Raw genomic sequence first — 15,513 nt, forward strand, 5'->3', positions numbered from 1 at the left:
AAACAAAATGTGGTATACATACAATAGAATACTGTCCAGCCATAAAAAGGGATGAAGTACTGGTGTATACTACCACAAGGATGAACCTTAAAAACATTATGTTAAGTCAAGAAGCAGTCGCAAAAGACCATATAGTCTATGATTTCATTTATATGAAATATTTATAAAAAGAGAATCAATAGAGACAGAAAGTAGATTAGTGGTAATATAAGGGTCAGGAGAAATAAAAAGATGGTGGGGTGATAGCTAAAAGGTACAGGGCTTCTTTTTGGGGAAATGAAAATATTCCAAATTGTTTGTGGTGATGGTTTTGTTACTCTGTGTCTATACTAAAAACCATTTTTTGAATTGTACATTTTAAATGAATGAACTATATGGTATGTGAATTATATCTTGATGAAACTGTATTCCCGCCCCCCCAAAAAAAAACAAACCCTCCAAAAAATGAGAATAACTTTGGAAAAGCAAGTCTGAAATGCAAAAAAATCCTGTAGAAATAAAAGTCAGTGAGAAAATATGTGACAGAAAGCACCTACATGAGGTCTAAAAGACTGAATAGGAAGAAAGGCAAGGATATCCGAACTGCCACTGGCTAGAGTATGAGAGAATAAATAAAAGGTAGCAGACGATAAATAGGTATACATTTGGAATGTTCAGAGAGGTGTCCTGTTTTTCATGATACAGTCTATGTAACACTGGTAAATTCAGTGTTTAAAATTTGCTAAACACTGTGGCAAACATTCATTTCATCAATTATCTATTTGATGTGGTAAAATTCCCATTGCATTGGAGATTGGCATAGCTATAATTATGACTCATTCATTTTTGTATGCCCTGCAGCACTTAGCTTGATGCCTTATACACAGTAGGCCCTCAATAAATATTTGATGTATGAAACTAACCATCGTAGCTAGAACTAAAGGCTCTGTAATTACAAAGCATAACTCAGGCCAAATTTTAGCCATAAAACAAAAAGCAGAATATTATTCCACATCTGAAACATTTATTGGACTTTAAATGAAAGTTTTAATTCAGTTAACAACTAAAATATACACAAGCATAACTTAGTAATCTAATATGAAAGTAAAAAGACCAACCAAAAGGTAAGGACATTTTGAGAAATGCTAAGAAAATGTGACTTTATTCATATCATATACAATACGAAACAGACATTTTCCATTGTTTTGTTTACTTCAAAACTTAAATTCTGCTGTTTTTCAGTTCAACTTTTTCATGACAGATGCTGAATACCGACCTATTTTTTTCTGACAATATCAATAGGGGGGCCAACCACATGATACAATTGTTTTTAGCATTTAAATTTAAGACTATGGCTCAGTGTTTTAAAAATAAATTAATTAATAAAAGAGAAACATTATTAGAAGAAAAAAGAAAGCACATTCATCACATGTTGAAAAAAAAAAAAAAAGAAATCACTCCTTCAAAACCAGAAAGCAGCATGAGCATTGTTTCCCTTAACCTACCTGGAAGCATATAATTCCACTATACAAATAAAGTAAAAGCTACAGCCTGGAATGATACAGAGGCTATCATTAGTTAGCCTCTAGTTGACAATATAAATTAAAATGAAAGGAATAGCAAATTAAAAAAAACTTGTTTTTAGCTTAATTGTTGGTGCAGAATGTACGGTAGGGGCTGGCTGCCTGGTGGCTGCTTTAGCTTTGCTGGCTTGGCTTGCTCGAACAGCAGTTTCCAAACGTACTTTCAACTCAGGAGCCGCTCCCATTACAGTCTTGAAAGCATGTGGATACAGAGGTCCAATATGCATTAAATTCTGGAGTGCAAATTCATGAAGATCTTTGGAAGCTGCGTTTGCTGAGGCAAAAGAATTTTCATCCAGCAGGTAGGAGATCAAAGTGGGAACTAACAGTGCAAGTAACTGGACTCCTGCAAACAACAAAGTTAGTCTGAATGTGATCATGGATCTGAAAATTACAATAAATTTTATTTTGAAAACTAGGCATAGTAGTCTGAATTATAACATAAGTAAACATGCATAATCTCTTTTAGACCTCAATGATAACTTATAATTAATATTAAATACTTACTAAATGCCCAAGCTATGTTAGGGTTGGAAACCAGGCTTGTTAAGATTGTATATTTTACATATATATTGTTTTATTAAAAATACTGCTTAAGAGGTTAAAAAGAAATAAACTTTTTACAATTGCCATCTGGTATAATGTATTTTGTGAGTAAGATTATGAAATTTTTAAGGTTATTCCTGAATAGGGAGGATGGAGTAGGGAACAGAAACCTGAATAGCATCTATTTATTACTATTTAACTAAAACAAGGTTATTTTCTTCATTTTTTAAAAATAGGAATACAACTGTTTCCCATTTCATGATCCCCCAAAACCCATAGGAAATGAGGGAAAAATCTTTCAAAAATAAGGGAATACATGAAAAACTTAGGGTTAAAAACAAGAACCCATTTCTGGCTGACATAAATTCCAAGTCCTAAAAAAAGATTTATCTGAAGGCTTAATCCCCTTTACTAGTCTCTTTGTCTCCCCATATTAACAACTCCACTCTCGAATATAAATTTTACTAAAGCTGATATTTAAAAAAAAAAAAAAGTAATTATATGTGTGTGTGTATCTTATAATCAACATTAGGAATAATGCTTTCTCTACCTTTAATTTGTATTCATTTTTGTAGAATGACAAGATAATATTAAAGCCAACGCTGCAGGGGAGCAGGAAACATCTGATACAGAAGGTGGGATGCAACACTCACTGATGTCATCAAAGACAGTGATAATAATCAGTGAGGCCTTTCCAGAACCTCTACCCCTCTCTGGCCCTCAACTTCCTCTTTCCTTGCCGTATTTTTTCTCTATAACATCTATTCCTTTCTGCATCTCACTATTATGCCTCTTTCTTTCTGCACCTCACTAGTATGTCTCCATCTAAAATTAATGTAGTTAATCTATTTTTACCTTTATATAAAGTTATACATAGATATGTCTACACTATATATACATATATAATTTTTATATCTCTATATAAAGTAGATACAGACATATCTAAGATGGGGATGGTGTTTATTGTGTGTTTTCTCACTAGAATGTAAGCTCCCTGAGAGCGGGGATCTCTGTGTGATTTATTTCACACTGAACCCTCAAGGTCTAGAACAGTACCTGAAACACAGTAAGGCACGCAATAACGACTTGTTGAATGAATGAACAAACACAAACACACCCTTTGTCTTAGAAACCACTCAGAAGTTTTTTAATGAATTGAATTTATTTTCCATGTTGAAATTTCAGAAGAAAATAAGCTGATATTTTAAAAGTCCCAAGTAAATCCTCCAATTGGCTAGATTTAACTCATGTTCCCTCACATAGAATGATAATACTGTGTAATAAGAACTGTCTTTCATAATGAAATAATTATGAAAATTATACTAAATTATCAAAGAAATAAGAAATTATCTTCAGTACATTGTGCTTACCAAAGCAGAAGAGGTTTTCATCAGGAGGTTGAAAGGTAAGGTTTGGTTTTTAACAGTTTTAAAATATAACATTGAAAAAATATATTATAAATTAAGTACCCATTTTAAGTATCTAGAAATGTGCTAAGAATTTTAGGAAATATATAATTTGTCTCTACCTAATGCTTTCATTACCTAGTCAAAAAGAGTACACAGCACATAGGAAAATTAGAGAACTAAGTGCTAAAAACCTATAGTTAGCATTTGAGATACAGACAGAGTTCATCAAAAGACTCACAAAGCTAAGGAATACATTAGGATGTTATACTTTTAGTGATTATTTTAAAATAACAAGGCCATAAAATAAGGTTGATTATAACTGTCAAAGAAATTGTATAAAGGGAAAGATCACAGTGGGCTGAGTTACCAGGCAACATTTCTTGAAGAAATGAGATCTAACATAGATTTAGTAGATTTGTATAAGAAAGGAGAAGAAAACACCTGAGGAGAGTGAAAATAGAATGAACATTGTACAGAGATTAAAATAAGAGAGAGAGAAAATTGGACTGGCCAGGCTAGCAGGTACACAGACTGGGGAACAAAATAAAAGTTTTGAAAACCAAGCAAAGATGTTCAGACTTGCAGTAATGCAAGAGGAAACTACTCAAAAATCTTAATCAAGAGAGAGAAAAATTGTTTTAGGTAAATCTGATGGGGAATATCTCTTAGGAAACTATTATAGTTATCTTTTTATAAGAATAGGAAGCCAGTTTCTCTTGAATCCTAGAGAAGTTTCAAAAGAGATAGGACAAGTTTTCAGTTGTAGATTGAATAAAGATGAAGAACAGTTCATTGCCAAGTATAATTCAATGTTTTTATTAGGCTGGTACAAAAGTAACTGCGGTTTAAAAGGTTAAGAAAAATTGCTAAAACCACAATTTTTGCTAAACCACAAAATTGCTAAAACCACTTTTGCACCAACCTAACAGCTTGTAACTTCGGTCATGCTGGGTAAGGAAATATTCATAGCCTGTTTCTATAATGGGTACTGTAAAGTTAAAAACAAAAATTAACACTTGTAACTAATGTGAAAAAAGTTGAGTGACAAAACAAATTTAAAAGTTGAAAATTTTCCCTCTTGGAATACTATTACTATATTTTATATAACTCCTATATAACAACATATAGTAAGTACCCTGGTTCCCCGAAAATAAGACCTAGTCGGACAATCAGCTCTAATGCGCCTTTTGGAGCAAAAATTAATATAAAACCTGGTATTATATTATTATATTATATTATACTTATTATTTATATTATATTATATTACATTACATTAAAGAACCCGGTCTTATAGTATAGTAAAATAAGACTGGATCTTATATTAATTTTTACTCCAAAAGATGCATTAGAGCTAATTGTTCGAGTAGGTCTTATTTTCGGGGAAACATGGTATAACTTAATATTGCACAACTTGGGTTGGTGCAAAAGTAATTGCAGTTTTTGCAATTATTTTTAACTTTTTAAATCGCAATTACTTTTGCATCAACCTAATACTACACATTGCATTATATAGGTAAATAATTATGTAGCGTAGTATTACATATTAGTGAGCTATATCAACAATAGGCATCATCAAGGTTTCTTCATTTTTTTAATGGACTGCTTCACTCAGAATACAGACATTTCATGCTTTAGCAATACTTTTAAGAGGTAGAATAAGCAATTAGCATTTAAAAAAATTAAGTATCATAGATGTTCACTCATTATTGTCTTGATGGTATCTTCCCAATGAATGTTATTGCATTCCACTAAATGTTTTACCTTTGGTTTGCCTTTAGTCAATATTTACCATTTACCTTTGGTTTTTGCATAGCATTTAGTCTTAAATTTAGTTTTTACTAAAATGACCTGCAACGGCCTGTGTCTAGTATCAAATATGATTATTTAAATAATACAGATCTTCATTTGAGACTACTGGCTTTTTTAAGAAAATACTTACTGTTCTGTTCTTCCCCAAGAGCAACCAATGTTTCAAGAACTTTAATTCCTTCTTGAACAGCTACAAGTTCTGTGTTACTGGCTGGTCTGTTTCTTTCAACAGCTTTTAGCTTTTCAACCACTATTGGAGCTAACGAATGGATATAGGGAGTTGAAAGGGCACGATTGGAATGTTGGAAGACTGAGAGGAGAAGCTGGTAACATTTGGCTTGAACCTATGTAAGAAAATCATTTTATTAACTAACATGTGTGATATTATAGTTGATTTGCTGTACAATCACAATGCATCTTTATAGTGAAAAGACGTGATACTGCAGAATGAAAATAAAAATGTGACACAAATTAATGCCACTTTCTACTTATAGAAATTAAGTAGGATAATGAAACTTCTAATAAGCTAACTAAATAAAACTAACTAAAAACAAATTAAATAAATATTCCTTATATGTCTACTGCCACATTACCCTGCTTATATATATATAACTCATATAGTTCTATAGTGTGGAAGAAGCTAGAAACCAGGCATTCTAATTTGTTTTAATTTTTTCTTTAATTTACAATTGTCCCTCTCACTTTAACCTAACATAATTAGTAATGAAGAATAATATTTCAATGATGTCAAACAAAGCTATAAAAATACATTGCTTAAACACCTCAAATCCATTTGAAATCCCTGGAAATGATGGTTTATGTCAATTCAAGTTTTCCAGACCTAGAAAGTAAAGTATCATTGGCTCTACTTTAGATTAGAAAGACTTCATATTAATTTAAAAAAAAAAAAATAGCAAAGAAGAAAGGAAGGTCCATTAACTTATGGGACAAATAGTGGAATAAAACTGTTTCAGCACTTTGGTAGAAGAGAAGTTGCCAAACCTTTCTGAAAATGAATATATGGGGAATGGTTTTAAAATATAGATCTCTGGTCAGAAATACAGCAGTTAAGTCTAGGTATCATGTTACTTAACTGATTTTTTTTCGGATTTGCAGTGGGTTTGAGAATCATTAGTTCAGACTTTGACATTGACTAAAAAAATAAAACTTATTTTCCAGAAAACTAAAGTTTTCAATTGGTTCATTAAAACATGCAAGAAAATAAATTTGTCCTTTAATGCCTGTGGTGTCATTAAGTAAACAGAGAAAAATAAAACCATAAACTCATGTAAAGTCTCTACCTATGTAAGCCAGGGTTAATCAAACAATTTAGGTATTGGAGAATTTTTGCATATGGAAATAAACATACATATGTGTCTCTCCTAGTGTTTAAACCCAATAATCATTTCCAGTTTTTCTATTTAAAAGCCAAAGAGCAAATACCTAGGTTTTCATTTGAGATATCATCCATTATAATGAATCAATCTGAAATTTTCCTGATAAAGTGGAATGTTTACCTCTATGTCTATTTTAAGTATAACTTACCCACGGGTCACAGGAATTTAATGCATTTTTAAATCTGTTCATGCAGCCATTCTGTAATGACTGGACTCCTATTATTTCACTACTAGCAGACCACAGGAAGAGGGCAATTGCTGTTAGCATGCTCACTTCATCAGGCATAGGCATGGAATCTTCTGAAATAAATGAATAATGAAATATTGAAATATATGAAAAATGAAAGCAAAGTGCTGTTTCTAAAATGCTTTGGAATTTCAGTCTTGTTCCATAACCCTCTCTCCACCAACAATATTTATAGCAGTGTGTGCCTCAATCTAATATAGTCCATAAACGATTTTATGAATAGAACTCATCTACTGAGGAAACTTTATTGGAAGTCTTATATTTAAGTCCCTTTTCCTTGTTTCTCTGATGGTACAATATTAACTGAAAAAAATTCAGGCATAGATCCTAATATGGAAAGCTTATTTAAATACGAAAGATAACATAGAAATGGAAAATTGCTTAAAAGTCATTTAACTTCTTTGGAGTTTAGGTTAATTAAACAGTCCCAAATACTCTCCTTCCAACAAAGTTAAATGATTTTGATAAGATATTCCAAATAATTTAAAAATCTAGAGTAGACATTCTTAGTGCTATCACCTTATCCTACTTAGTATATAAATTCTATACAACCATAAACAAAAAAATCTTGCAATTTGCTGAAGGCAGTATTCTCATAATTTTAAAGAATTTCTTGCCATTGTAATCATTTATTCAGGAATAAACACAACTTTAACCTAATGGAAATACAGTATGTAATTAGCAACACAGGAAATATGTATATTTATTCTAATGAACAATACTACTAAACGTAAAATAAGAGACTCAAACTATTTTGTGATTACCATTTCTTCCACAGGGAACTTATCAACATTTTTCATATGTGAATTTGGGCTAATGTGGCAACTGAAAATATCTAACAATAATCAGTACTTTATTAGGATTAGGAAAATATACATTTGATATGCTAACATTATCTTATATTGAGGGTATAATAGTTGAGAATTCCATTAACTTAAAGAGATGTAAAAGTCAAACCCAATTTAGCCAGTTTATAATAACCTAAGTTATACATGTTAAAAATCTGAGAATTTCATAATAGGAATATTATTCTAGGTGAAATAGGAAAAATCTCTAATTCAAAATTTGTGACATTGCAAGCAATTTTTTTGTCAGAAGACTAATAGTTTATTTTTAAATTGTGACTTCAGTAACAGGGATAATACAAGATGAGTCTTGTGTCAGAAAGTAAACAAAAGGTCAAGAAATAATGGGGTTATGTCAAACCTCCCAACATGTATTTAAAGACCCGGGCATTTAGAGTCAATATCCAGAAAAAGAGCATTAAAGTTCATATCTGAAAGACGTGACTAAAACACCTCTCTAAGAGATTCAGTGTTATATAGCAGTTTTCTGCAAGCTCATTCAAATAATTAGTTATTGGGGAACAGATATCCTGTAGATTAAAAATTTTTTAACTGATTGGGTTACCTGGTTGAGAATATTCTAGGATGCACGCAAGGGTGCTACGAATGAGAGCTGTCCACTGTTTCTGAGTATCCTCAGTTCTGGCCATTGAAAGTGTCACAATACTTTTAATCCCTTGAAGAGCTGCACTGACTGGTGGAGGAACCTGATTATCTGCAGACTTTATTGCTGTATCTTTCAATATTCTTGCAATTAAAAACAGAATCGTGGGCAGGATTGTCATACATCCTGAAATAAAAACAAATCAGATTACCTCGTGACTACTTCAGTTCCCATATTACAGTTGTTTCAATTGTTCATATTTTTTACAACTGACTGCGGTTTATTTCTTTTTGTTCCTTTTAAACAAAATTTGTTGCATTACTATTACCATAATTCAATGTTTAAAAAAGAAAAAAAGAAAGTGGCAAGTTATTTCAAAGAAGACAGAATTATTTTCTTTCTTTTTCCAATTAGCCTTGTTTTTATTATTTCCAATATTTTACCCATTTAATATGTCATGCCCTTCATAATGAAAATGATAAAGGAGGATAGAAAAACAGAAGGAAAATACTACTATATACATACTTTGAGAAAAGTCCGAGTAACTTGGTGAATCCTGTAGCAATTCTAAGACATGTAATCAATCTTCAGTGTATTAAAGTCAGCCTAACCAAGCCAGGAAAATGATGAACAGACTATACAGGTAAGTAAAGAAGAAATGACAGAATCCTGGAATTTGTAACTAAAAGAACTTTAGAGTCACCGAATTCAACTTCCCACTTAATGAAAGACTCTCTTCATCATGCCATTGTAGTCTGCCTGTAAAGCTCCAATGATAGAGAAATCACTATTTTCACATCTGTGGGCTCATGTTGAGCTGAAATTTACCTTTATGTCTCCTGATACAGTTTCTATCTCCTAGAACAGAGGGAAGTCTACTTTCCATCCAGCAGTATTTGCCGACAGCTATTATCTTTTCAGCTATAATTTCTTTAGTTGCTTCTTAGAGTTGGTTGTCACTCTCCTCTCACTTTCTTTAGTTTGTCAGTGTTGCTTAAGAGTGGCAATCAGGTCAGAAACTAAACGGTTTAGTAATCCCACCTTGTGTCTATCTGCTAACATTCAATGTCTTCCCTCAAGGTATGGCTCTGTCTATTTGCTGAAGTTTGTCTAAAATATATCTGAAAAGAGCATCTTGGGTTTTCAGTTTTTTAAATATTGATAGGCTCCTAAAGATAGACAAACCCTTAAAAAAGACGAACTTCTCCTTTCACACTTGAAATTTCAGAGGAAAATAAGTCATAATAGCACTTAAAATCAAAAGCAAGCTCATCTTTGTCTAGTGTCATACAACGCATATTCAAATAGTGATCAATACTGTACCAGCAGGTGAACAAAGGGACGGTAAGTCAGAGAGTATGGTGACTGTGGCTGCCACCAAACGAGCACTTTCTTCTGACAGTCGAGTTTTCATGGCGATGTGACTTGGGGAGTCCGACATCTTGGTACTGAGATGTGGCATGTGCCGTACTAAAATGAACATCAACAGTTCCATAGTTGCAAACACAAGAGATTTTCCAGGTATAAGACCACCACTGTCACCTCCTTCTCCTAATACAGGACAGGACTCTTTTTCCATATCATCTTCATCTTGGGTAAAAGAAAATTTGGTGAAATTTCCAGCAAAAAACAAAACAAAACAAAAACAAATAACAGATAAAACAACGCAGTCAGTATATTGGAGAAATTCTGTCAAAAGAACTTAAAACTGAATGTCTAACTGATATAACATGTCTTTCTCTGAGTAATTCTCTTCCTTATGAGAATTCTGCTCATTTACCTCTCCTTAAAAGTAAAGGACAATCCATGTTTCACTTGGAAAATTTTTATTAGGTATTTTTATTAGGAATGTATTTCATAATAGGTATAACACATATGTTAAGTTGAATCATATGAAGGCTGACACTTTTGAAGGTGAAAAATAGTTGACTGTCAGCAATTTCATTTGTTTCTAATGAAAGCAAAATGAATTGCAAATCGTCTCAATGTATGATTAACTTAAAATAAAATTCCTAGCATTATTATTTTTAAAATTAGGGTACAAATAAGACCCTATTCAAAGTTAGTGTAATTACTAGTGCTTACTTAGAGTGCTTCTTTTTTCTTGCAAATAATCCTGAGCAGCTCTTACTATCTGTTGTACAACTCCAGTAACCAGCAACTGGACGGATGGTGGATTCCAGGTCAATAGGAGGCGGTGTAAAACACTCAGCAACTCAACACCAATCAGCTATTATAAATCAATACAGATACATTTAATTCGTTTTAATTTCAAACAATTAATTTACAATATTAAAATCTAAGAAAATATGCATGTAAAAATAAATTTGGTAGCTAAAATTAATACATAGTACTATGTAACAAATAAGAACATTATAACAATCTTGAAAATGCTATTTTATACCAACATATTTTCAGTCAATAAATTATCTGTTTTTTATGCATTTAAATAATTTTTATATTCAAAAATGATAATTTTCCTATTCTTTCCTCTCTTTGGACTAAGCAATATTGCTAGAGTCCAGTGACACTATAAAATTTATGATTTCCAACCCAAGCTGAGTACCCAAGAGGTATTTACCAGAGATTTTAGGCACGTCTGGTAAGTCTCTCTCCAATTCATCTCAGCAACTATTACAAACTTTCAATCACTCACTTTAAGCCTCTTACTCACAATCTTCTACATCAAACCCATCCAATAATATAAAGTCCTCTAAATATGCCATACAGAAATTAGAAAACATCAATCAGTAAACTCGTGAGATAAGTCTTGAGCCAATGCAAAAAAAAAAAAAAAGAAAAAAGTCTTTAAATGAGAGATAAAACTTCCTCAAACATTTAAAAGTAACATAATTTATTTAATAGCCTTATAAATTACTTCAGCCCTTTATTAGTAGAATCATTAACTGGGACTGAGGGTACCTGTCTACTGATGAACAAATCAAAGAAGGTATAGTGGTGACTATCTCTACTCTAGTTGTGCCTGGTCATCCCACATTCAGTGTATGGTCTTAGATAAAGCCAAAATCCTGAACACATACTACATAATATTATTTCAGATGTGAATAAATTACCTTAAGATAAATATGACAAAACAAAGCATACAATTAGTCATCTATGATAGAAATGTACTGTACCTGATCTTCCGCAATATGGATTCGGGCATAAGGAGAATCTAGCAGGGTATGTAAGGCCTGTAGACATGCTGTAACATGCTCGATAGGCTCCTCAGGTCTAGGAGAACAAAGGAACTGAATACTCACACCTGCAAAATAAAAACATGGGTCTGTCAATATAAAACACTTCAATACTTTGACACCAAGGTTTTCTCTCTATTTCTATTTGTTTTTATAAATTACTTTAACATATACTTAATGCCTTAGAGTTCAAAATGGTTTCCAAAGTAAGCTGCCAAACTTAATATAGACTGTAGCTTTGCAATTATAAATAACCAAATTGAAGGTGCGGGGGAAGTTCCAGGTCATCAGATTAAGAAAATATTCAATTTTTAATTTCATGGACATTTAAAAGTTAATACATTAATAATACATTTATGAAAATTATAAAATTACCTTCCATTAAGTGGTTGCCAAAGAATGTTCATACCTACAAAATTTTTTTAAATGGCAAGCTACAGAGGCACAATGGATATTATGGATAACAATTGTTCTTAATTTACATAAGGGTAATTACGGTCATCGTTTTGGAAGTCTGTCATATTTTCATTTGTGAGATCTACTGATGATTCCTATAATTTCACATTACTAATTGTGTTCCTCTCCCCTCCAAGAAAAATATAAGATTGCTAAGAGCTTTATTAGACTGTATACATTTTTCATGTTAAAACAACTTCTATACAATTAAATATTTAGATTAAAAATTCAGTTTAGAACTTAGAAAATGTGCTTAAAAATCCTCCTTTTACTATTCCTTCTCTGAACTGTGTTATGTAAAACGTTCCATAGCATTAAAATGAAAAGATATGAAGGAGTTCAGAACATCCTATGCCAAAATATGCATCTTTGGCATATTGATTATTTTGAGCTGAAGGTACTTGAGAAGCAGCAGATGTAGGAAGGCTCTCTGACCCCTTTCTAACAGCAGGTCATAAAATTTCTCCTGAGAACAGGGCCTTCCCTGAATGTGGAAAAGAAGAACAGTCTTATCACTACAGACTGGGAGACCATGTCAAAACAGACCTGTACAAAAAAACCTACTAAAACATCCCTTATATTCTATGAGTTTCTCCCATATATTTCCCAGTTACTGTCCCACAATTTACTTCCCCTGGGCCAAACCCCTTTATCTAGTCACAGCTCCACAATTTATTGTTCTTTGTTTAAAATAGTATATAAACTTTTGGCCCTAATAGCTACTTCAGATCTTTGTTTTCCTTCTAAAGACTCCTGTGTACATGTAAAATATTAAATAAATATATATGCTTTTCTCCTACAAATCTGTCTTATATCACTTTAATTCTTAGGCCAACCACAGAATCTAAGAGGGTAGAAGGAAGTCTTTTCTCCCCTACAGATAGAAATTTTCAGAAGTGATACATGTTGACATACATTAATATGGCTCACCTACCTAAAATCAGATGCATTCTGTCCTTGTTAATTTCTGGTAAAGATTTAGCACCAGGCATTGTTCCTGATGCTTGGTTTAAGTTGACGGATGTGGAACGTTTTTGTAAACCAGATATGGCTGCTGCTTCTGCTGACTCTGAACATGTAAATCCTGTGCTGTTTAACCAAAGTGCCACTGCATGAAGAATTGGGGCCCAGGAATTCCGGTAGTGAAGTCTAGCTGTGTCAATAGTCTCAGGAGTATAAAATGCTCCACCTACAAAACAATCAAATCAATCAAAAACATTACTTTTATTGTAAGTGCTCACTCTTGTATGAAAAACTAACTTAAACATACTCATTACATACTGTCTTAGTCCATTTGGGCTGCTGTAACAAAATACCACAGGCTGGGTGGCTTATAACAACTGAAGTTTATTTCTCATAGTTCTGGAGGCTGGAAGTCCGAGACCAGCATGGTTGCCAGCATGGTTGGTGAGGGCCCTCTTCCTGATTCATAGCCAACACCTTCTTGCTGTGACCTCATATGGTGGAAAGGGCTACGGAGCAATGCGGGGTCTCTTATAAGGGCACTAACCCCATTCATGAGGGTTCCACCATCATGAACTAAGCACCTCCCAAAATCCCCACCTCCTAATAAATACCATTACAATGGAGATTAGGTTTCAACATATGAATTTTGAAGGGACACAATAATTCAGACCATAACACATACAAAACATCAGTCTGGCCAAAGAAATTATCCTTATTACAAAGCCATCAAAACCAACATCTTTCCTGCAGCTGTGGAACTGGAGTACCTGTCTCTCCCCCCTGATACTAGGGTTTCCAGCCTCACCTCCACAACTGCTGACACCACTGAACATCCTCTACCTCTCCCTACTCTGGTCACAGCCTTCATCTTCATTGTTGCCAGTGACTCCTAAAACACGTATCTCCTTGTCTTTCTATGATAGCCTGGGAGCTCTGTCTTCTTTCTCTGCCATTCTTCCTTCCATCCCTCCGGTTTTCACTACCAAATTCTGGACCTCCTCACCTGTTGTTACACATGCACTGACCAGCACAGCAATATACTTCATCATGGTTGTGCATGATGACTTGCTAGGCATCATTTAGAGCACCCTAGCTCATACAGGTATTACTGCCACAGTGAGCACACTTCTGCTTGGGCTCATAAGTTTAATGCTGTCTTTGAATTCACAAATTCAACATGGAGAACATGCTTTAAGTGAGAGAGGGTCAAGTTGAAGTCCACAGAAATTTAAAATATTATTACTGTTGTTGCTAGCCTCGACCAATTCCATTTTGTTTACTTACTACTTTGAACTCCACAAAAGTAACACTCTACACGCAGTACTTACCATCTGGGGGGAGCTGACTAGCAAACTCAGCTGGTAAAGTCAAAAGCGCGTAGTCTTTTAATGCTGCCAACCATAGGCGGCTGAGCGTTGGCAGTTCAGGTTGCACAAGTGTTATTAAACTATCTGGTGGCAGTTCATCTATGGTACCATAATCATCATCATCATCATCAGTATTTTTAATTGCTCTTTTTGGTTTTGACTCTGCTTCCTTTTTAATATTCATAGCAACCACATATACCTATTAAGAAATTTAGGAGGAGAAAATAACAAGGCATAATATTTAAAAATGACGTATTCTAAGTTGTTAGGATTCTGCAGTTGAATCATCAAAAATAACTGAGTACAAATACTACAAGTATACAACTTCATGATTTCTTGATAACCTCAAAAGAATAATTCTACCTGCCTTGGAGGCAGTCTTTTTTATTCATCTGATTCCTAACTAGTATTTCTCTTACAGCATATTCCTTGAGTAGGGTCCTCTGAATTTTTTCTGGTTTGTCTTGCTTTACTTTACAAAGCCCCCTTTATATGTTCTTTTTCTTTTTCTTTTTTCTTTTTTACCATAGGGTATAATTTCCTGTTTACTGCCTCTACTTTCATAGATTTATTAGACACAATCCAGCATTCAAAGGAAAAGGCTGAGAGGAGGAGAGGTCAGAGAAAGGATTTCCATAAATATCCATCTAACCCCACCTCCCTTACATAGTCCTTAAGTGATATTTAGCAATCTAGTGTTTACAACAGAGCTGAGTCGAGAATATAATTTACTAGTCACATATACTATCTGTATCCTTTCTCTCTACTTTGTAAACCAACAAGCTGTGTAATAGCAATTTCCTACAACGTAATTTTAAACATTCCTCTTTGTTGAAGTTCTTTTTGTTTGTTTTCTTTTGTCTTTATAAATACATTCAGCTTTGGCAAGTGACACACACAAAGCTGAATTATACATCAATGAAAAAGCAAAAAGAATAAAAATAAAAAAGGAAGGGGAGAACAAGAGTAAGAAAGAAAACTGCACTAGGTAAAAATCTTGAGAAAACTGTTTTCCCCTACACAGTGATTTTCATTGTACCCAAGGAGAAAGGCTATGTATGAATACAGGTACACTGTAAGCTTCCTGATAGCAGGGTCCCCGCTCTGT

At 33.3% G+C, this 15,513-nt stretch overlaps 1 protein-coding gene across 4 annotated transcripts in view; it reads right to left on the minus strand.

Annotated features, from left to right (window-relative positions):
* Window positions 1-1,122: 1,122 nt before the first annotated feature.
* The window catches only part of HEATR5B (HEAT repeat containing 5B), a 74,274-nt gene continuing 59,883 nt past the window's right edge, over window positions 1,123-15,513 (minus strand). For all 4 annotated transcript variants that reach the window (XM_019741998.2, XM_019742008.2, XM_074331895.1 and 1 more), the window contains exons 28-36: window positions 14,367-14,604; window positions 13,007-13,261; window positions 11,557-11,684; window positions 10,505-10,649; window positions 9,743-10,009; window positions 8,381-8,605; window positions 6,872-7,023; window positions 5,457-5,670; window positions 1,123-1,908 (exon numbers count right to left, since the gene is read on the minus strand). In XM_019741998.2, coding sequence (XP_019597557.2) covers window positions 1,604-1,908; window positions 5,457-5,670; window positions 6,872-7,023; window positions 8,381-8,605; window positions 9,743-10,009; window positions 10,505-10,649; window positions 11,557-11,684; window positions 13,007-13,261; window positions 14,367-14,604 — 1,929 coding nt within the window. In that variant the 3' untranslated portion in view covers window positions 1,123-1,603. The remainder of the gene's footprint in view (window positions 1,909-5,456; window positions 5,671-6,871; window positions 7,024-8,380; window positions 8,606-9,742; window positions 10,010-10,504; window positions 10,650-11,556; window positions 11,685-13,006; window positions 13,262-14,366; window positions 14,605-15,513) is intronic.

The sequence above is a fragment of the Rhinolophus sinicus genome, linkage group LG05 (genome assembly GCF_036562045.2).
Source record: "Rhinolophus sinicus isolate RSC01 linkage group LG05, ASM3656204v1, whole genome shotgun sequence".
NCBI lineage: Eukaryota > Metazoa > Chordata > Mammalia > Chiroptera > Rhinolophidae > Rhinolophus > Rhinolophus sinicus.